Source organism: Somniosus microcephalus, chromosome 12 (assembly GCF_052327205.1).
Source record: "Somniosus microcephalus isolate GS21.2 chromosome 12, FLI_Smic_1.0, whole genome shotgun sequence".
Lineage (NCBI taxonomy): Eukaryota > Metazoa > Chordata > Chondrichthyes > Squaliformes > Somniosidae > Somniosus > Somniosus microcephalus.
In genome coordinates, this window is record NC_140998.1 from 201,768,756 (window position 1) to 201,790,011 (window position 21,256).

At 44.7% G+C, this 21,256-nt stretch overlaps 1 protein-coding gene across 2 annotated transcripts in view; it reads right to left on the reverse strand.

Annotated features, from left to right (window-relative positions):
• Positions 1–13,453: 13,453 nt before the first annotated feature.
• Positions 13,454–21,256, reverse strand: part of LOC147109895 (cell adhesion molecule CEACAM5-like) — a 129,688-nt gene continuing 121,885 nt past the window's right edge. For both annotated transcript variants that reach the window (XM_086003922.1, XM_086003921.1), the window contains one exon: positions 13,454–16,602. In XM_086003922.1, the coding sequence (XP_085860048.1) occupies positions 16,486–16,602 (117 nt within the window). In that variant the 3' untranslated portion in view covers positions 13,454–16,485. The remainder of the gene's footprint in view (positions 16,603–21,256) is intronic.

A 21,256-nucleotide genomic window follows, 5' to 3' on the forward strand; every position in this document is an offset into this window, starting at 1 on the left:
CACGTTATATTGCATCTGCCATGTTTCTGCCCAATCAGCCAACATGTCCAAATCATCCTGGAGTTTCTCGACATCCTCCTCACAGCACACACGCCCACCCCGCTTTGTGTCGTCTGCAAATTTGGAGATATTACATCTAGTTCCCTTGTCTAGATCATTAATATATATTGTGAATAGCTGGGGTCCAAGGACCGATCCCTGCGGTACCCCACTAGTCGAACGGCCAGCTGGTGGTGCCGTCCAAGGAGTATAAATACTTGGGTGTGCGCCCAGCTTGCCTAGGGACATTTTGTAAGACAGGAACTAGTGAAGTACAACTGGACCTCCATGTTCTGAAACAAGTTGATTAAAGCCTTGTTTTATACTCAAACCAAGTGTGTAGTGAGTTTTATTACGTCACTTATATTCCACTCTAAACAGCCAGGAGAACTGTTCTGAACTTATTGAAAAGGGAAACTGCCCTCTATATTTACATGGATTAACTCACTTTTGGATAATCTGTCTCTTGAACAGGCTATCTAGTTGCTTAAATTGTCATAGTGTTAGAAGCATTTCCTTATTTGATCTTTAAAAAGAATTAGTGATTAAAAAGTTCTATTAATTTGAAAACTTGATTTTGTCCTTTTATCTTTGCATGTGTTTTATCGTAGCTGTACATAGCTTTAGAGACCTCTATCACTGTATTGAATTCATTTACAAATGGTACATTTTTAAAATGGCTTTGTTATGTAATTGACCTCAGTATGGGTTTCTTCTGCTATTTTGGTGTGTAATCTCTACTTTGTCATATGTAAACTGATAGTAAACAGAATAGTAAACAAAATTAATATTGCAGATTACAGTCTTTAGAGTTAAATTAAACACAATTTCATCTAATTTTGACGTGGTCTGCAAATACTTGCAATCAAGCATCATTTCATCAACATGGATTTCAGTTTTAAAAAATGTCCTAATTTTTCTTCTCCACTTCAACAGTAATGTGGGGTTTTCTTTGCTTCAGAATGATTTTTAATTCTGCATTTCTGTACTTTGAGAATATCAAAAAGAAAAAGGATATTTCATACAATTACTTAGCTTTCCATTCAAATTTGTGATATGCATTGTGTGTCAGCAGTACATCAAAGAAGGGTAATGGTCAGTCATTCTGTCTACTTGCTAAATTGACATACCAGACTATTCTATTTTTTGTAAAATCAGACACCAAGGGCTCGATTTTGCCAGGGCCGAGGAGGTGGGATTGGAGGCGTGTGAGGTGTTACAATTGCAAAAAATGGCATGCGGGCCTGATCCCGCCTCCGAGCAATTTTCCCAGAATCGGGGTTTCAGACCCCGTTTCCATTCCGCCTCCAAAAGGCGAGATAGGCCCTTAAGGCCCTTAACAACCTCTTAATTGCCTCCAAAATCCAATTTTGAGAGCCCTTTCTGATTTTTAGACATTTCCCCCATCCTACATGCCTCCTCTGGAACACGCCAGGTAATCCTGGTGGCCTCAAAAGTGGATTGCTTAGTAACAGCTGCAGTTACAGGATGATATAGACGGGTTGGTTAGATGGGCAGAACAGTGGCAAATGGAATTTAACCCTGAAAAGTGTGAGGTGGTGCATTTTGGGAGGACTAACAAGGCAAGGGAATACACAATGAATGGTAGGACCCTAGGAAGGACAGAGGATCAGAGGGACCTTGGTGTGCATGTACATAGATCCCTGAAGGCAGCAGGACAGGTAGATAAGGTGGTTAAAAAGGCATATAGGATAGTTGCCTTCATTAGCCGAGGCATAGAATATAAGAGCAGGGAGATTATGATGGCGCTGTACAAAACACTAGTTAGGCCACAGCTGGAATACTGTGTGCAGTTCTGGTCGCCACACTAGATTCACCAGGATGTTACCTGGGCTGGAGCTCTTCAGCTATGAAGAGAGACTGGACAGGCTGGGGTTGTTTTCCTTAGAGCAGGGAAGGCTGAGGGGGAACCTGATTGAGGTGTACAAAATTATGAGGGGCATAGATAGGGTAAATAGAAAGGAACTTTTCCCCTTAGTAGAGGGGTCAATAACCAGTTGGCATAGTTTCAAGGTAAGAGGCAGGAGGTTTAGAGGGGATTTGAGGAAAAACGTTTTCACCCAGAGGGTGGTTGGAATCTGGAACTCACTGCCTGAAAGGGTGGTAGAGGTAGGAACCCTCACAACATTCAAGAAGCATTTAGATGAGCACTTGAAAAGCCATGGCATACAAGGCTACGGACCAAGTGCTGGAAATGGGATTAGATTAGGCAGGGCTTGATGGCTGGCACGGACACGATGAGCCGAAGGGCCTCTTTCTGTGCTGTAAAACTCTATGGGGGAAAAATTCAGTATCGCCCCGTTTGGGGCGCGATTATCGGCTGTGTGCAAAGTTTAGCGCCTGGCGCTAATTATCGCTTCCAACTGCAAACTTGACTTTTATCGCCCCGGAGTTGATTGGAGCGCTAAATCATGCGCTACACACCTCTCTTAAGGCACTAAGGCCGAGGAGCGAGGCGCTACCTCAGAGGGCTGGCGAAGCTCATGTGATGTCAGTCAGCAATGGAACACAGGCACACTGGCGCCGGCCAGTTCTTAAAGGGGAGGGTCGATCTTGCTCTCCATCCACATCCTGCTCATTGCAGCCTTGAATCTCAGCCTCGAGAGACCTGTACATCAAATCTGCTGGAAAGAACAATGGAGAATCCCAGGGAAAGAGCTCAGAGTGCAGCCCCCACAGTCTCTTCTAAATCGATACACGGGCAAATCAAAATGAACCTGCAAATTGCTGCTCAGTACCCAAAACTCCTTCACACAGCGTTGAATCTCTCCAGAAGTCTCTCTCTCTCAGAATGCGTGGTGCAAAAATGTCACCATTAAAAAAAGAGGCATGAAGCGGTCGCCTTTAAATAGCGCTCCCCCAGTCCCTTCCTGGCTGCAAAATGCTCCCCTCAACCTGTCGTTGCTAGCGGCAGGCGGTAAGGCAGGGGGCGCCACTCAATATCCGGTCCGGGGCGCTACCGGGGCATTGCGCACTCGACTGACGTCACGATCTGCCGGCGCAGGAGATCGTGGCGGTAGTGTTTAGCGCTGCCGCAAAATGTCTAGTTAATTTCACAAGCGGCGCAAACATCGCTGCTAATGGGAGGCACAAACCAACTGAATTTTCCCCCTATGACTCCAACATTAAAAAGGAGTTTTCAGCAATCATCATTTACAAGTGGCAGAACTTTGTTTTCTCAGGTCTGGGGGAACTTCTGGCAGGCCTACTCATTGTTGTGGCTGTTTGGAGCCTGAGACACATCTCCAGTGTGACCTCCTGGGAAACCCCTCTCCCCACTTTGACTGAGTGCTTCCTCAACTGAGGTATATAGCAGAAGCATGGGAACCATTTATTTCCTTTCCTCCTGGACATCAGATTTGGAGAAGACCAGCCGCGGCAGCAGCAGAACCCTGAACAACAGCAGCACCAACAACAGGAGTGCCAAGCTGTTGTTCACCCACCTGAAACTGCACAGGCCAGAAGGCGCCAGAGCACAACCACATTGCTGCCCGGGATGCAAGGGACACACTCATGTTGGCCAGATTTGCTTAGCCTGCACAATTAAAACACTTTTGCCTCGCACCTTCTTACCAGAGCACCGACAATGGACAAGAGCCTGCGGATTCCTATCACTCTGACCACCACACTCACAATTGCAAGTCGCTCTAAGCCCTCAATGTGGAAGTCCCATTTGCGAAATCATACAAGCCATAACTTCAACAGTTTGCCATCAGAAATTTTTATCATGACAAGCAACTGATGGCATTTCAAAAATAAACACAACCTAACACCCAAGTGACTACCCTTGTGACTACTTGTGCATTATTTTCCTCTTATGCGTGCTCCTACGTGGTGCTTCCCCTGTGGCTTCAGCAGATGTGGAGGCCCCTTGCTCACTTTCTTGCTGCTCCTGTCTCGACACCTTTGGCGGCCGTCCTCTGGGGTTGTGAACCTGTGAGGGCTCGGCAACAGTCTGCTGCTCCTGCGGCTGTGCAGGGGATGAGACACCCATCTCAGTTGGCTGAGGACTCTGGTGGTGCTCTGACCAAGGGCTTTGCAGTGGCATGGTCGTTTGAGCACCTGGCGTGGAGCCCCCACTTCCTTGTTGTCTGCCACCAACATCCCTCTCATGGGTCAGCCCCAGTTCAGAGCTAGCAAGTGGCTTGACAGCAGCTTGCTGCACTTCATGGGGGCCATGAGGGCCCGTTTCTGCACTGGAAGTCCTACGCCAGAGGACTTGCATGAAGGTCTGGTTTCTAGGCTCAATAGCTGACCATCAATCCTCAAGAGATGCCAGTCTATTCTGAACAATGACCATGTTTTCAACACTCTGGTGACTTAGCTCCTCCATGGCCGTAGCCATCCTCTCCTCTACCGTAGCCATCCTTTCCACAGAGGTTGCCATCCTTTCCACGGTGATGCGTTCATTCGCCAATGCCTCCACAAAGGCTCTGCTCATGTTCACGATGGACTCCTCCATTCGCTCCACACTCGCAGCGACCCTGGAGACAAAACCTGACAGAGACTCCTGCACCTGTTCCTGGAGTTCCAGCACCACTCTCCTTCTGGATGGACCTGGAGGCACAGGGTCGACATGCAGCTGAGCCGAGCTGGCAGAGTCCTGCGCCCTCTGATGAGGAACTCTCCACTGCTGTCCCTGTCTCCACCATCTGCTGATGCTCACTTGTGGACTGTGATACACCAGGTGACAACATTACTCTATCTCGCGAAGGTCCCACCAAGGTGTGAGTGTCTGCTTTGGTGCTGGGTGTGCTGATTTCTGCTGACGCTGTGCCCTCAAAGGTTGCAGCTTCCTCTGAGGAGTCTTTAGGCTCAGGCTCTTCCTCCTGGACAGTGGGGACGGGGGCTTTCGATGGTCCTGTGGGGGAGTAAAGGAAAGATTTAAAGATGTGAGGTCAAGGTTACATGAACATTGAATATTGCAGATGATCATAAGTCAATCTGTTAGAGCATCAGCACGGTGGCATTGTGGTTAGCACTGTTGCCTCACAGCGCCAGGGACCCGGGTTCAAATCCGGCCTCGGGTGACTGTCTGTGTGGAGTTTGCACATTCTCCCCGTGTTTGCGTGGGTTTTCTCCGGGTGCTCCGGTTTCCTCCCACAGTCCAAAGATGTGTGGGTTAGGTTGATTGCCTATGATAAAAATTGACCCTTAGTGTTAGGGGGGATTAAATACGTGGGGTTACGGGGATAGGGCTTGGGTGGGATGGCTGTCGGTGTAGGGACCGGGTGCTAGGGTTTGGATGATCAGCCATGATCTCGTTGAATGGCGGAGCAGGCTCGAAGGGCTGAATGGCCTACTCCTGCTCCTATCTTCTATGTTTCTATTATCAGTGACTCGTGCAAGGTCAACGAGAGAGATGCCAAACTATTCTGTCACCAGCTTGCTGTGATGCACCCATCTGTCCATCTCCCACTTGGGAATCCTCCTCGATCTCGGCGATTTCCAGGGCCGCCTCCTCCCAGGGGGTGAGCTGGGCTACTGAGGGTGGCCCTCCTCCTGTCATGGCTCTTTCCCTCTTATTGTGTGCTCTCTTTTCCTGCAATGAGGAACACAAGTGGAGTTTGAGTGAGAATAAAGGAGTGAGTGTAGAGAATGCATAGCATAGATGCTTAGAAGGAGACAAAGGGCCCTCCCTGTGTGCTGTATGTTTTTGTTGTTGTTGCATCACAGTGATAGGGAGTGTGAGGGCTACAAGGACGAATAATTAAGTGAATGTGACCATAGAGAGAGAGGTAATGGGTCAGGGTGCAGGGATGTAAGTGTCAAGTGGGGTGTGAGGAAGAGGTTGGCAAAGCAGAGTGCTGGTGAGGAGAGGCGATGGGATCAGATTGAGGGTGATGGGAAAGTCATACGCACTTTTCCTGTGCGGAGAAGGTCATGAAACTTCTTCCTGCATTGCAGCCAGGTTCTGCGGCTCATTGACATGGAGTAGATCTTGCTCCCTACACCAGAGCTTAGAGGGAGGGCTCATCAAAGCGAGGTGCACATTTTTGCTTGCTGGTGGACATGGTCGGTAAATGAAGCCCTTCATACAATTTCCAAAGCGTTTCCAGTCTCCAGAAGAAGCAAGGCTGCTTGCAGGTCTTAAATCCAGCAGCGTTGATGACGTCATCGGAGGCGACTTTCTGTTTGAAAAGACTCATTGAGCCAGGGGTTCCCACACGCTGGAAATCAATTGCCTAATTAGGGGAAAATTGCAATTTTTCAACACTTCACTTCGGAGTTGGGGTCCTGACACGATTTCCACCTGACACGCCCCAGCCCGCCCACACTGGCAAAATCGAGCCCCAAAGCTCCATCCCTCTAATTTAAGTAAAGCACAGAAGTGCACAGGTGAACTAATTTCATAGTTGCCAATCATCTCTTTTTTGCATGGACAGCTCGCTTTTTCAGTCACTGGAAACCAGCAACTTCCTCATAATCCACTGCAGTGCAGATTGGCGGAATCACTGAAACAGAGCAGGAGGTGAGTGAGAGGGGAAAAAAAAGGGGAGTCTTCTGTGGAACAAGAGACAATGAGGTCCAAAGATGTGCGGGTTAGGTTGATTGGCTATGATAAAATTGACCCTTAGTGTTAGGATTAAATACGTGGGGTTGCGGGGATAGGGTGGGATATGTGTTGGTGTAGGGGTTACGGGGATCGGGTGGGATATGTGTCGGTGCAGGCTCGATGGGCCGAAATGGCCTCTATCTGCACTGTGGGGTTTCTGTGATTCTGTGAAATTTGACATTAGCGATAGCGCAAAATGGACGGTATCGCATCAGCAGCCTGTTATACACTCCATCCGATATTCAATTGAATAGCGGGTGGGGCACCTAACAGGCAGCGAAGTGGTACTGCCTGTTTTGTGATGCCGCCTGTTTTGCGCCCAAGACAAATTTCTACCCCAATGTAAGATTTCGAGGGTGGGACCCAGGCAGTAGCATGAGTTTTTCCAGCATTTTCTGTTGTTATTTCGGATTTCCAGCATCCGCAGTATTTTGCTATCATCGCAGTAGTATGGGGAATGTGGGAGAGAAAGCTTGGGAGGTGCAAGAGCAGTCTTGGTCTTTGGGGGAGCGAGTTACAGATTTCCACTACCCTTTGTGTGAAAACGTGCTTCCTGATTTCACTCCTAAAAGACCTAGCTTTAATTTTATAGTTGTGGCCCCTTCATTGTGGATTGCTTCACCAGAGGAAATAGTTTCTCTGTATCTACCCTATCGAACCTCTTTATCATTTTAAACAGCTTAATTAAATCACCCGTCCATCTTCTAAACTCAAGGAAATACAAGCCACGTTTATGCAACCTGTCCCCAGAATTTGAGCCTTATAGCCCTGGTATCATTCTGCTGAATCTATGGCGTTCCCCTTCCAGGACTAATATATTCTTCCTGAGGTTCGGTGATCAAAACTGAATGCAGTACTCCAGATGGAGTATAACTGTATGATGTTCTAAGGTGATTCTGATGATTCTGTATTATGGAATCATCAGTTCCTTACTTTTGAAATCCAACCCACTTGAGATATAGGCCAACTTTAGCCTCTTTGATTACATTTTGTAACTGTGCACTAGCTTTTAGTGATTTGTGTACATAGACTCCTAAAACCCTTTGCTTCTCCACATCTCCTCGTCTCTTCCCATTAAGAAATTATGCTGATTTGTCTTTCTCAGATCTAAAGTGGATGACTTCAGACTTCCCACATTGAACTCCATCTGCCATAGCTTTTCCCACTGACTTACTCTGTTTGTGACTTCCTGTTATTCCCTTTTTATCCATTATAGTCTTGCCTGCATCTGTCTTGAATGGGTCCACTTTCCCCTTTTACCACTCTCTTTCTCCTAATATATTTAGGAAAGCTTTTGCTATTGGCTTTGATATCCCTTGCGAGTTTTTTTGCATATACCCTTTTTGCACCTCTTATTGAAAAAAAGAAAGACTTGCATTTATATGTAAGGTGCCACACAAAAGGTTATTAAACATAATTAGGGCTCATGGGTTTGGGGGTAATATACTAGCATGGATTGAGGATTGGTTAACGGACAGAAATCAGAGAGTAGGAATAAACGGATCATTTTTGGGTTGGCAGGCTGTAACTAGTGGGGTACCGCAAGGATCAGTGCTTGGGCCTCAGCTATTCACAATTTACATCAATGATTTGGATGAGGGGACCAAATGTAATATATCCAAGTTTGCTGATGATACAAAGCTAGGTGGGGATGTAAGTTGTGAGGAGGATGCAAAGAGGTTTCAAGGGGATATCGACAGGTTAAGTGAGTGGGCAAGAACATGGCAAATGGAATATAATGTGGAGAAATGTGAAGTTATCCACTTTGGTAGGAAAAATAGAAAAACAGTATTTTTTAAATAATGAGAGATTGGCAAATGTTGTTGTTCAGAGGGACCTGGGTGTCCTTGTATACTAATCACTGAAAGTTAACCTGCAGGTACAACAAGCAATTAAGAAAGCAAATGGCATGTTGGCCTTTATTACAAGAGGATTTGAGTATAAGAGTAAAGGGCCTAGAAATTCAGTTAAGGCCCGCCAGCAGGCTAACGCCCAAAAGTTAGCGCTGCGCGCGGAGCCCGTTGCGACCGCCAGAAATTCACTTTTAGCGCCCCAATTCGGAACCGGGCGCTGTTCCAGGGTGTGCCCGCCTCTGCTTGGGGCGCTGAAAGTGAATTTCAGCGCTCCAGCTGCCGCTGCGCCACCCGATGCGGTGCGGCAGGCTGGGGTACTGCAGGCCTCCTCCTTCTCTTAAGGAGGAGCTGCCTGCAGCCGTGAGATCGCCGCTGGATTCTGCCAGCAAATGAGCCCAGCACCACGGAGAAGTGCCGGACTCACGGGAATCAACCACTAATGCCGCGGGGGGGTGCTGGAGGAGGCCGGGGAGGGAGGTGCGGGCAGGCGGCCGCCGAAAAAGCGGCCGGCCGCACCTCCACCTTAAAGCGCCCCAGTAGCGCAGCAGTACGGCCCCGTTTCACGAACGTTGTTTGCGGCCGCTGCAGAAGAGGCGGCCGCAACTAAATATGGGGTTTGGGCCGGAAGCGGGGCGGTACCGGGGCACTGCGCACACCGATGACGTCATCGGTGTCGGCGCAGCGCTACCGGCTACCGCCGCCATTACCGCAGCGCTGAATATCAGCGCAACCTCTTATACTGGCGCAGAAACCCTCTTTAGGCGCCAACTGGGCGCAAAGCTTGCAGCGCCCAACTGAATTTCTAGGCCAAGATGTCTTACTGCAATTATATAGGGCCCTGGTGTGACCACACCTGGAGTATTGTGGACAGTTTTGGTCTCCTTACCTAAGGAAGGATATACTTGCCATAGAGGGAGTGCAACGAAGGTTCACCAGACTGATTCCTGGGATGGGCAATCGTCCTATGAGGAGAGATTGAGTAAACTAGGCCTGTATCCTCTGGAGTTCAGAAGAATGGGAGGTGATCTCATTGAAACATACAACATTCATACAAGGCTTGACAGGGTAGATGCAGGAAGGATATTTCCCCTGGCTGGGGAGTCTAGAACCAGGGGTCACAGTCTCAGAATAAGGGGTCGGCCATTTAGGACTGAGATGAGGAGAAATTTCTTCACTCAGAGGGTGGTGAATCTTTGGAATTCTCTGCCCCAGAGGGCTGTGGAGGCTCAGTCGTTGAGTGTATTCAAGACAGAGATTGATAGAATTTTGGATATTAAGGGAATCAAGGGATATGGGGATAGCGCAGGAAAGTAGGCATGAGGTAGAAGATCAGCCATGATCTGATTGAATGGTGGAGCAGGCTCGAGGGGCCGAATGGCTGACTCCTGCTTCTATTTCTTATGATCCCCCTAGAGCTGTCAGGCAGCGGAAGCATTGCTTGAGGATGTCGATGGTGTGCTCTATAATGTTCCTTGTGGCAGCACAGCTCTCATTGTAGGCCTGCTGTGCACGTATGCATAGGTTCCGGAGTGGTGGTCGGGTGGCGGGGCGGGGGGGGGGGGTGCGCAGATGGTGGTCGGGGGGAGGGGCAGATGGTGGAGGGGAGGGAGCAGACAGATTGCGGCGGGAGGGTGGGGGGTGTGTTTACTGGGTAGCTTGTTGAGCCTGGAAGAAACACTCCTGCTCCTCCTGGCACACAAGCAATGCTGTAAAGGCACTTGCCTCATTGATTCAGCCCTTGTCGTCTCCTTTCACGCTAGGTTTCCCGATGCCTCGGAAACGCAGCCGCCGGTGGTTAAAAATAAAATCACTGTTAAAATGAAGGCACGCAGCCTCATTAAAATATTTAAATGACCATCCCACCTCCTGCGAACGGATTAGTCACCCACCCCTGGTCCCGCCTCCATTCGGAAGTAGGCGGGTTCCTGTTACAGATTTTTTGAATTTTAACCTCTGACTCAGCCCATTAACTCTGTTTCTTTTTCCACAGATGCTGCCTGAACTGCTGAGTATCTTCAGCATTTTCTGTTTTTATTTCAGACTTCCACCATCTGTAATATTTTGCTTTAGTTCTTTGCTTGCTTGCAGGTTTTTTTTTGGTGGTTGGAATAAACGGGTGGGAAAAATAGTCCAGCAATTGGTGCTTTACTATAAGAGAAGTCAGTCAACTCATCTGCTAACACTCCCAATTGGCGGTGACTCCGTTTGCAAATAATCAATTTTCGATTTGCTGTATCCTAATTAGCAAATCTGAGTGTTAGGGAAGAGTCCCTGCATACATCCACTCTTCATTTCAAAATGTAAGCTCTATTGCCCCACTAAGCTGTGTTATTTATGTTGCTTATTGAAATGATTGAATAATTAAACATTTTTAGGGCAAAAAAAATCACTCACTCTTCTGGAGTGGACTGTACTGCAATGCTGTGCAGTGTATATCCCAATAAATTAGTTTTATCGAATCTACAGCTTTCTGTGTGTATCTTTTATGTTGCCCACTTAACATTTAATAGCCTGGTACTACTGCCTCTAATTCCCACCAATAATCTGTCTCAACACTGATCTCTGCCTTTTTTCCCACTGCAAACATTTCTATTTCCACAACAACCATCCTTGTGGTTTCTCTGAATGTGTGAAATAATTGAAAAGCAAAATACTGCAGATGCTGGAAATCTGAAATAAAAACAGAAAATGCTGGAAATACTCAGCAGGTCAGGTAGCATCTGTGGGAAAAGAAATAGAGTTAATGTTTCAGGTCAATGGCCTTTCGTCAGAACTGGTGTAAAATAATTGGTTCCTTTTTTTGCTGTCGAATTACAACCATTAAGAACTTGAATGGCTCAAACTCAAATCTGCTGGTTCTTGTAAAATTAACAAAAGAGAACAAACTTTATTGTGTGCCAGTGTGTGAATTTCTATTGGCTTTTTTAAAAATTCATTCCTGGGATGAGGGCATTGCTGGCAAGGCCAGCTTTTATTGCCCATCCCTAATTGTCCTTGAGAAGGTGGTGGTGAGTCGCCACCATTAACCACTGCAGTCCGTGTGGTGAAGCTACTCCCACAGGGAGGGAGTTCCATGATTTTGACCCAGTGACAATGAAGGAACGGCGATATATTTCCAAGTCAGGATGTGACTTGGAGGGGAACTTGGAGGTGATAGTGTTCCTATTCGCCTGCTACCCATGTCCTTCTAGGTGGTAGAGGTCACGGGTTTGGGAGGCCTTGTCGAAGAAGCCTTGGCAAGTTGCTGTAGTGCATCTTATAGATGGTACACACTGTAGCCATGGTGCGTCGGTGGTGGAGGGAGTGATTGTTTAAGGCGGTGGATGGGGTGCCAATCAAGCAGGTTGCATTGTTCTGGATGGTGTTGAGTTTCTTGAGTGTTGTTGGAGCTGCACTCATCCAGGCAAGTGTAGAGTATTCTATCACACTCCTGACTTGTGCCTTGTAGATGGTGGAAAGGCTTTGGGGAGTCAGGAGGTGAGACACTCGTTGCAGAATACCCAGCCTGTGACCTGCTCTTGTTGCCACAGTATTTATATGGCTGGTCCAGTTATGTTTCTGGTCAATGGTGACCCCCCAGGATGTTGGTGGCGGGGGATTCAGTGATGGTAATGCTGTTGAATGTCATGGGGCAATGGGTTAGACTCTCGCTTGTTTGAGATAGCCATTGCCTGGCACTTGTGTGGCGCGAATGTTACTTGCCACTTATCAGCCCGAGCCAGAATGTCGTCCAGGTCTTGCTGCATGCGGGCATGGACTGCTTCATTATCTGAGGCTTAATTTGAAAGCAAATCCCAGAGGTGAGGGAAAGTACTACAAAACTCTACAATGATCAATATTTAATAAAATATTGAACCTCTCAATTTTTTGAATAAATTTTCTTTATTTTCTTTATTAGATTAGGTATCAGAAATGAACAAAATAATATACTAAGAAGGATGAGCAGATTGCACAATATAGTTTTGTTAGTTTTGGATCTGTGGGCTAGAAAATAACTTTTATAATTTGGTGACAACCTGGCAAGATTAATTAACATTCCAGTCTTGACCTCTTACTTTCCAATAAGATTATAAACTGAGAAGTTTAGCAGATAGGTTAATACAAATCCTGACTGGCTGAAGATGGAGAGGTTTTTAATTACCATTTGCCTTTAACTTATTTTGTTTGTTTTATATCAGTTAAAATCATCAACTTTTTAACTTTAACAGGATGGGATTATTACTGTTTTGCTCCAGTTATACAGGACCCCTGAACCTAGATTTAGCATGGGTCTGGATTTTCCTCCTCCTGAATTGCAGAGGGGCAGGACTTCTGCCTGTCCACGTGACACCACTGAAAGTCCTTCTCATTTGATGGATACGGGCCTAATTTGGTATGCAGGGTGTATTTGGAGCATTATCCCTCCCTCCCGAGTGGCTTATTGCCACTAGAAGGGATGGAAGTACAGGAAACTCCCTTTTAACCAGCACCTAAATATCCGGAAATCTCTCTTAACCGACAAAATTCAGGAGTAGGTTCAGGTAAGTTTTACTATATATTAGTGGGCCGTGTAACCGGGGTTCCTGCACCTGTGGCCGTGCAACAGGGACTCCTGGACCTGTGGCCGTGTAACCGGGACTCCTGCACAAGTGCCGTGTAACTGGGGCTCCTGCACCTGTGGCCGTGTACGGGGCTCTCGTACCTTGGTAAGTATACCTCTCTGTAATCCGGACTTTTTGATCAACCGGCACCACGCCGGTCCCGTTGGTGCCGGATAAAAAAAGAGTTTCCTGTACTGTGCAGCTTCTGTGTATTAAATACTGTATCTGCTGAAAGGGGCAGGTACAACAATAAAATCAATTCCACAGAGACATCTGTTCTATCTACAGATGCTGCCTGACTTGCCGAGTGTTTCCAGCATTTTGTGTTTTTGTTTCTGATTTCCAATGATCTATATGTTCATGAAATTGAGTACTGTTGTAAAAAAACTATTACAGCTTCAGTGTGTTAGGAAGAGTTTTTTATTACTTCACTCATATGTTGGAGAAAAAACATATTTTATCAATATAGAACTTTAAAGTAGCATTGTAAAATAGTTTCCAGGAAAGCATTATAATCAAAGCCCATATGTACAAGCTGGTGGATATATATATATATATACACACACAAATAAGTATATTAATGATGCAGTGTTGGGGCTCCAGTTCACAAAGACATTGAGACATTGAATGTGGGTTTGAGTCTGCAATTTCTCAAAAGAGTTTGCAATCGCAGCTGTTTCACCACGTGGAGATATTAAGAGAAAGCCAGTTTGTGAAGTTATAAAATAAAACTGACAAAGTAGCACACACAAAGATTTTCCATAATACATGGATTACTGAGCACATTTGAACATTTGGACTGTCTCTTTCAGTTACAATTGATGGGCATTTGTTACATCTTTGATAGTAGTTAAAACAAGAACTTGTTCATTTGCACCATGTTGAACAAAAATTGAGGCGCGTATAATTCAAAATATCATACATAAGAACATAAGAAATAGGAGGAGTAGGCCAATCGGCCCCTCGAGCCTGCTCCGCCATTCAATAAGATCATGGCTGATCTGATCCTAACCGCCAATCCCCTATCACAGAACCATCTCCTGAATCTAACAGAATTAGACACACGAAATAGGAGCAGGATCAGGCTACACGGCCCCTGGGCCCGCTCCGCTACCCACAGGGCCATGACTGATCTGAACCTAGGCTCATGTCCAAATTCCTGCCCGCTCCCCATAACTCTTAATTCCCTTTACTTCTAGAGTTAAGTTAATTAGAATAGCAATTTGATTCTTAGAAAATATATTTTTTAATTTGGGGTTATGCTTATATATTCATTATTCAATACAGAATAGGAAGTTGAGGTAGACCACTCTGTAGAAGTGGAATCTTTCCCATGTATACAGTTGTACGTGTACATGTTCATTTTCATATACAGTGTGTACTCAAAGTGCTAACAGTAAGCAGAATTTTGAATGTGCAGACTTTTTTTGGATATGTTCTAATCCACAGTTTTATATTTATTACTAAACCTTGGCAAACTATAATTGGAACTATTTGGCATGTCAGCAATTTATAATGATTTAATTGTGGAAAATGTGGCACCATTTTGAAGTATTCTTTTGACTAATACAATTTATAAACAAGTGCAGGTGTTGTCAGGTCTTGTAAATAGATGTTGAGATCTTGTGAAGAGACTTGCTCAGGAACTCTCCTGTTTTTAATTAATTAGATGTAAATCAGTACAGTCCTGTCATTGCATGTCTATGGGTCTGAAGTTGCACCATGATGGACGTCATCCTGGTCTACATTATGCATGTCTCCTTGTGGCCAGCCACAGAGTGGATGAGATTGTTTCCCAGCACCCTTGGACAGGGTACAAGTGTGTGCCATAGAATGAGTGGGATGAAAATAAATTGGGGTTGAGGAGTGGCAGGAAGAATGAATGAGGCTTCACGAGCAAAATATGCCAATTGCCAGAAAACAGAGAGCTAGTTATTAGAACTCTTTCATATGTAAATGATTGTATGTCTGGAACTAGGGCTAGCCACTGCTTCTAGCTAACATATATAACATCTGTTGCACAGATTAATAGTACAGATTATATTTCACGCTGCCTTAAATATATTTATATAAATGCATTTTATTAAACTATCGTAGACAGTTAAATATCATAGTTATTTAATACTTGTTTAAATCACGTGTTTTCTTTCAGATATTTTATTTTGTATGCTACTATAATTATTCCAAGTGAGATTTTTGTTCTTCAAAACATTAACTTTGGAAAATCTGGGGCAGAATTTATATTGACTGTTCCAAAGACTTATATTTATAGTGAAAATGATAAAGTTCCCCCTTTCACAGACTAGCTGATATATTAGGTAGAGGATGATGCGTCTTTACTGTGTTGATAAGAATCATTTCCAACCAAGAAGATTAAACTACACACCCTCAGTTTGCCCAGGCAATGCAACAGGGTAGATAGAAATAGTGTTGCAGCATTGAGTATAACAATGCATCAGAAACAGATACATCTCAGCAAACACCAATTGCAACACAGTATCGGAACTCCTGCTTATGAGCCCTTCATAACATTCCTTGCAAAACAGGAGCAATATCAGAAAATTGCGAGCCTAAGGAAAACTGGGAAAAAAAGAACTAGAGATTGTGTTTAAGAAAGCTCACTCACACATCTCCATCACATGTGATGGGGAAAAAGGAGAAGGCAACCAGGAAAATGCCAATTGTATTTATGCATAGCGGCGTTCAATAGCTAAACATGTTGGGCATCTTTGATTTTCTTGCCCCCCCTCAAAAGAAACATAGTAACAAACAAGCCTCACCTTCTCAATGCATCTGATGCATTAAAAAAGTTATAGAGCTCGACGGGCCGAATGGCCTTCTTCCATGCTGTAACCATTCTATGATTCTATGAAATTGGTCTCTTGCGTTTGGCCCACCTGCATAAAGGAAGTTTGGGACAAGTCTGGGGAAGAGCTGGTAGTCAATGAAGAAGAGGTACATCCATCAGCAATGCCAGGTTTAATTACTTGCTCTACTATTGTAGCTACCATTTACTATGAGACTCTCCTGGGTAGAGCATGTTGCAAGTCTGGCAGTATGTTATTAGTAGGAGACTAAGAGCACACTATACCAATGCTTAATCTAACAGACCTAGCATTTTGGCAGGGAAGAATTGATTCATTGGCTAGGAGTGAATGAACTACCACTGTCTGTCCCCTTTTTCTCTATTATGTCAACCCGATCTAATTGGCCTCATTATTTGATGCAATGTTGCACTGGAGTGATTATATTTAATGTAATTTAAGAATCATTTAATTACAAAATTAAATGAATGTCTTCCTATTCTGTTTCAGAAGTTTTTCAACCTTGTTTTGTTTTTGAGAAGCTTGAGAAGTAAAGATACAACATGCATCCATGTTACATTTAGAGAATTGTTTTCAATTAAAATTATATCCAGTCCTTTTTTAAAATAAAATCATCTGAACTTCAGTTCAGCATAATCAGTCTTATTGTCGACAGCTGTTGCATTTGAGGCCTTTGCACCTTGTTGCAAAATTTTAGGTTGGGCATAAACAACATCTGGGTTTCTTGGCTGAAATAAAACAAAATAATGATTATAACACAATTAGAACAATGTATCGATTGCACATTTTATACGGTAATAAATAAGTCTCGAGAATGACAAGTGCTGTGGTGCTGTTACTCAAATATTGCAGAGACCAGATAGCTGCAACACTACAGCATCATCTAACTGAAAGACCCGAGTCTAATCTACTTCTGAACTTATAGTTGCAATAGAAAGCTCCTGATGGATAAGATTCTCAGATGCTGATTTGGGTCTTCTGGAAAAAATGAGCCCTCAGTTGACTAAAGACGATCATTGATAATTCACAGGAACACACTTCAGGTTAACCTACCTCTCAGCCAAAAAGGGAAAAAGTACAAGGAAATATGTTTATTTTCTCTTTTACAGAAACTAGACTTTTCTTGAGATTTATACATTTTAAGACTTTAAAGCTGTATGACATGGAATAACTAGAACCAATGATTGCGACTGCAGGATGATCTTATTAAAGTGTATTAGACACCATAGTATGATGAGACTTGGATTTATTGGGGTAGAAATTTGTCGGTGACCAGTTTTAGGTGATGCTGCAGTCTCCTTACCTGAGGAAGGATATACTTGCCATAGAGGGAGTGCAACAAAGGTTCACCAGACAGGTTCCTGGGATGGGGGAATTGTCCTAGGAGGACAAATTGAGTAGACTAGGCCTATGTTCTCCAGAGTTTAGAAGAATGAGAGGTGATCCAATTGAAACATACAATATTCTTACCGGGCTTGACAGGATAGATGCAGGGATGATGTTTCCCCTGGCTGGGGAGTCTAGAACCAGGGGTCACAGTCTCAGAATAAGGGGTCGGCCATTTAGGACTGAGATGAGGAGAAATTTCTTCACTCAGAGGGTGGTGAATCTTTGGAATTCTCTACCCCAGAGGGCTGTGAAGGCTCAGTCGTTGAGTATATTCAAGACAGAGATCGATAGATTTTTGAATAGTAAGGGAATCAAGGGATATGGGGATAGTGCAGGAAAGTGGAGATGAGGTAGAAGATCAGCCATGATCTTATTGATTGACGGAGCAGGCTTGAAGGGCCAAATGGCTGACTCCTGCTCCGATTTGTTATGTTCTCATGTTCTTATGCAACGCATGCCCGAACTGTGAGGGGGGGGGGTGTCATCGGGAGGGGGACCAATCATGGCCGTCAGGAGTGCTGTGGAGCCAGGAGGATCAATCCTGCTCCTGTTGGCTCCACATGAATTTAAAAAAATGAAAGCTTACCTTTTTGGCGGTGGTCGAGTCCTAGACGCCATCCATACCACGAAAACCTCAGCAAAGCAGACTCAATGCTTGCTCTACTCAGGAGTAGCCCAATTTCACAGAGGGGTCCGAAAACAGGCATTCGGCCCTTCATTAGCACGTGGAAGGGGCCCAACTCCTGTGTCAGGTGGTCGTCATGGATGCCTGAAAATCATCTGAGGCCAATATGGCATCAGACAATTTTCAGGCATCCTTGGGGCACAGGGCATAGCGCTGAAAAATTGTACCTAGGAAACAGGTGCAATAATAAACCAATTTCTACCACAATCGCATAGTTTTCCACATACTCTATGCTTTATTTCAACAGTACACTTGACGAACAGGTACAGAGCAGGAGCGATCGTGTCATTTTAGCCATAACACTCAGCACTCACACACTGCCATATTCTGCAACACCTGCAAGCCATTTCAATCGATAATGTAATCAATAGCCCTTGTTTAAACAAAAATATTGATTTGAAAAATAGAGGATAGAAAAGTTGATTATTGTTTGTAATGAATTTTTCATAGGGTTTTACAAGACTAACCCTTCAAGTGGGCCCTCATTAGTTGCACTTGCCGTTTAGATTTGTGAAGCTGCTGGTCAAGAGATAACTGCTCATACCACTGCTGTTCCCAAATTTGTGTCTTTTAAACTTATTGCTTCTGACTCATTATAAAGTTAAAATATTTGCTACAAATAGTTGGTGGAAGAAATTAACACCAAATGACATATAATTGGGAACTGATCTGAAACTTGTATTGAGATTGGCTATTGTGTCCTGTGAAGTAAGATTTGCGTTTAGAAAGATTTGTCATGCATGGCATTACCACATTTACTGAGCTAATCCACTTAACCTTCATTTGTAATGAATCCTCCAGCAATAATTATTCAATTAAAGTTCATTGTGTTAAAAAATAACTTCTATTTGTTTTAAATAAATAACTTGCATCCTTAAGCCGTCCTGTCACAACTCACAACCAATGAAGTACTTTTGAAGTGTAGGCACTGTTATTGGAGACACCAGGAGCGGCGGAGCATAAAACAGCAGGGGAAACAGCGCCGACCGGATTGGAGACACCAGGAGTGGCGGAGCATAAAACAGTGGGGGAAACAGCGCCAACCGGATTGGCGACACCAGGAGTGGCGGAGCATAAAACAGTGGGGGAAACAGCGCCAACCGGATTGGCGACACCAGGAGTGGCGGAGCATAAAACAGTGGGGGAAACAGCGCCAACCTGATTGAAGACACCAGGAACGGCCGAACCGTCGACAATTTCCCACAAAAATAATGAAGAGTGACATCACAGGACAGCAGGTAGGTGATTGGTTGGTGAGTATTAAGGTTTTTTTTATCTTTAACCTAGGATAGTGGTTTAAACGAGGTGTGGGAAACTATAACTATTAAATTTATAGCTTAACTAGTTAAACTATTTAATATAACTATAAATAATAATTGAATAAATACTTTAACTAATTAAATAAATGAAATAAGGCTAGTCTAAGATATGGCAGGGCAGGTTGTGTGTCTGGACTGCAGTATCTGGGAGTTTGTGGACGGCGAGACTTTCCCGAGCAAACACGTCTCCATCTCAAACCTCTTCGGCTCAGAGTCATTGAGCTGGAGTGCGAGTTGGAGACACTCCCACACATAACGGAGGGGGAGGAATTTATGGACAGTTTTATCCAGAATACAGTCACACCCCAGCGGAAAGCACAGGTTCAGGAAGGGGAGGGTGTGACTGAACCCAACAACAAACAGAGCCATGGGATGGCTGACCAAAGCCAGATTAGGCTCCCCCCAACACATAATAATACACACGGGCACAAATGACCTAAAGACCCAACAGAAAGAAGTAGCAACATCGCTCAGAGCAATGATTAGGAAAGCAAGCAGTACATTTCCAAACACTAGAATCACTGTTTCCACAATATTGCCGAGAACAGACTTCAACAACAACACAATTCATGAGATAAATGCCAGCATAGCAAGAGACTGCGAATCAAACCACAACGTACACCTGGCCCGACACCCCACCCTCGATGAGGAATGTCTTTACGACCACGTCCACATCCAAAGGCAAAGAATATCGATCTTTGCTAAAGCCCTGAAGGACGTCGCTTTTAACCGGGTCCATACCCAGACTCCAAGAGGACCCCCCCCCGACCACCAGAGATCAGCGGGGTACATATCAGGAACACTACAAGGACCACCAACACACCAACCGAGACCAGAGAGGATCCCCATGCAAAACAACAATATCAGACCTGCACCACTCCTGTCCCACAGGGGAATAGGACTGCTCCCAGCCAGACAGAGGGAGAGATGCACAGGAAGTACGCAATACCTCAGACAGAAACAATCCATTAAGAGACAATAAGCAGATGTGCAGCAGCATCTACTTCCGCCTTATGGATCAAGGACTAATTAATAGAAAGAACTGTAACCAAATTGTATTAACTTTTGTAGACAACTGATGTGATCTTTTTTTTCCCACACTTAGACACGACAAACACGTACCACTCTTTAACCTATCATAGTAAAAGATCAAACTTAACATGAAATCCTTATATATTTCGACCTGGAATATCCAAGGTCTACGCTCTTCACTGCGAGAAGTGAAAAGTAGGACCCCAGAGTTCATAGATGAAACTAAAGACCTAGATATTATCATTTTACAGGAAACTTGGTATAAAGGAAAAGGACACACTGGCTGTCCCCAAGGGTACACTGAGCTGGTGGTCCCCTCCAATAAATTACCAAGTGTAACCCAAGGCAGAGACTCCGGAGGCATACTGATCTGGTTTAAAACAGAACTTAAGAATTACATCAAATTTATAAAAAAGGGCGAAAACCATATGTGGCTCAAACTTGAGAGGGAGATTATCTCAAACACCCAAGATGTTTACATTTGCACACTTTATATCCCTCCAATCGATTCCCCGTACTTTAAAGAGGACACCTTCTCCAACATGGAGGGGGAAATTATCCAATACCAGGCCCAGGGGAACGTGTTGATCTGTGGGGACCTCAATTCAAGAACGGGCGAAGAACCAGACTTCACCAATAATCAGGGAAACAATTACATTTTCGGGAATAACCACTTTGACATCCCTTCCCTTCCATACAGGCATAACTGCGACAAGCAGTCAAATACCAACGGAAAACAGCTACTACAGCTCTGTCGAAACCTGGGTCTGTACATTGTCAATGGTAGGTTCATAGGAGACCTCCTAGGAAGATCGACCTATTGCTCACCTCTTGGCTGCAGCACAGTAGACTATATGATTACAGACTTAGACCCATCCTCTTTCAGAGCATTCACAGTCAAACCACAAACAACACTGTCAGATCACAGTCAAATTACTATGTTCCTCAAAAAGACAG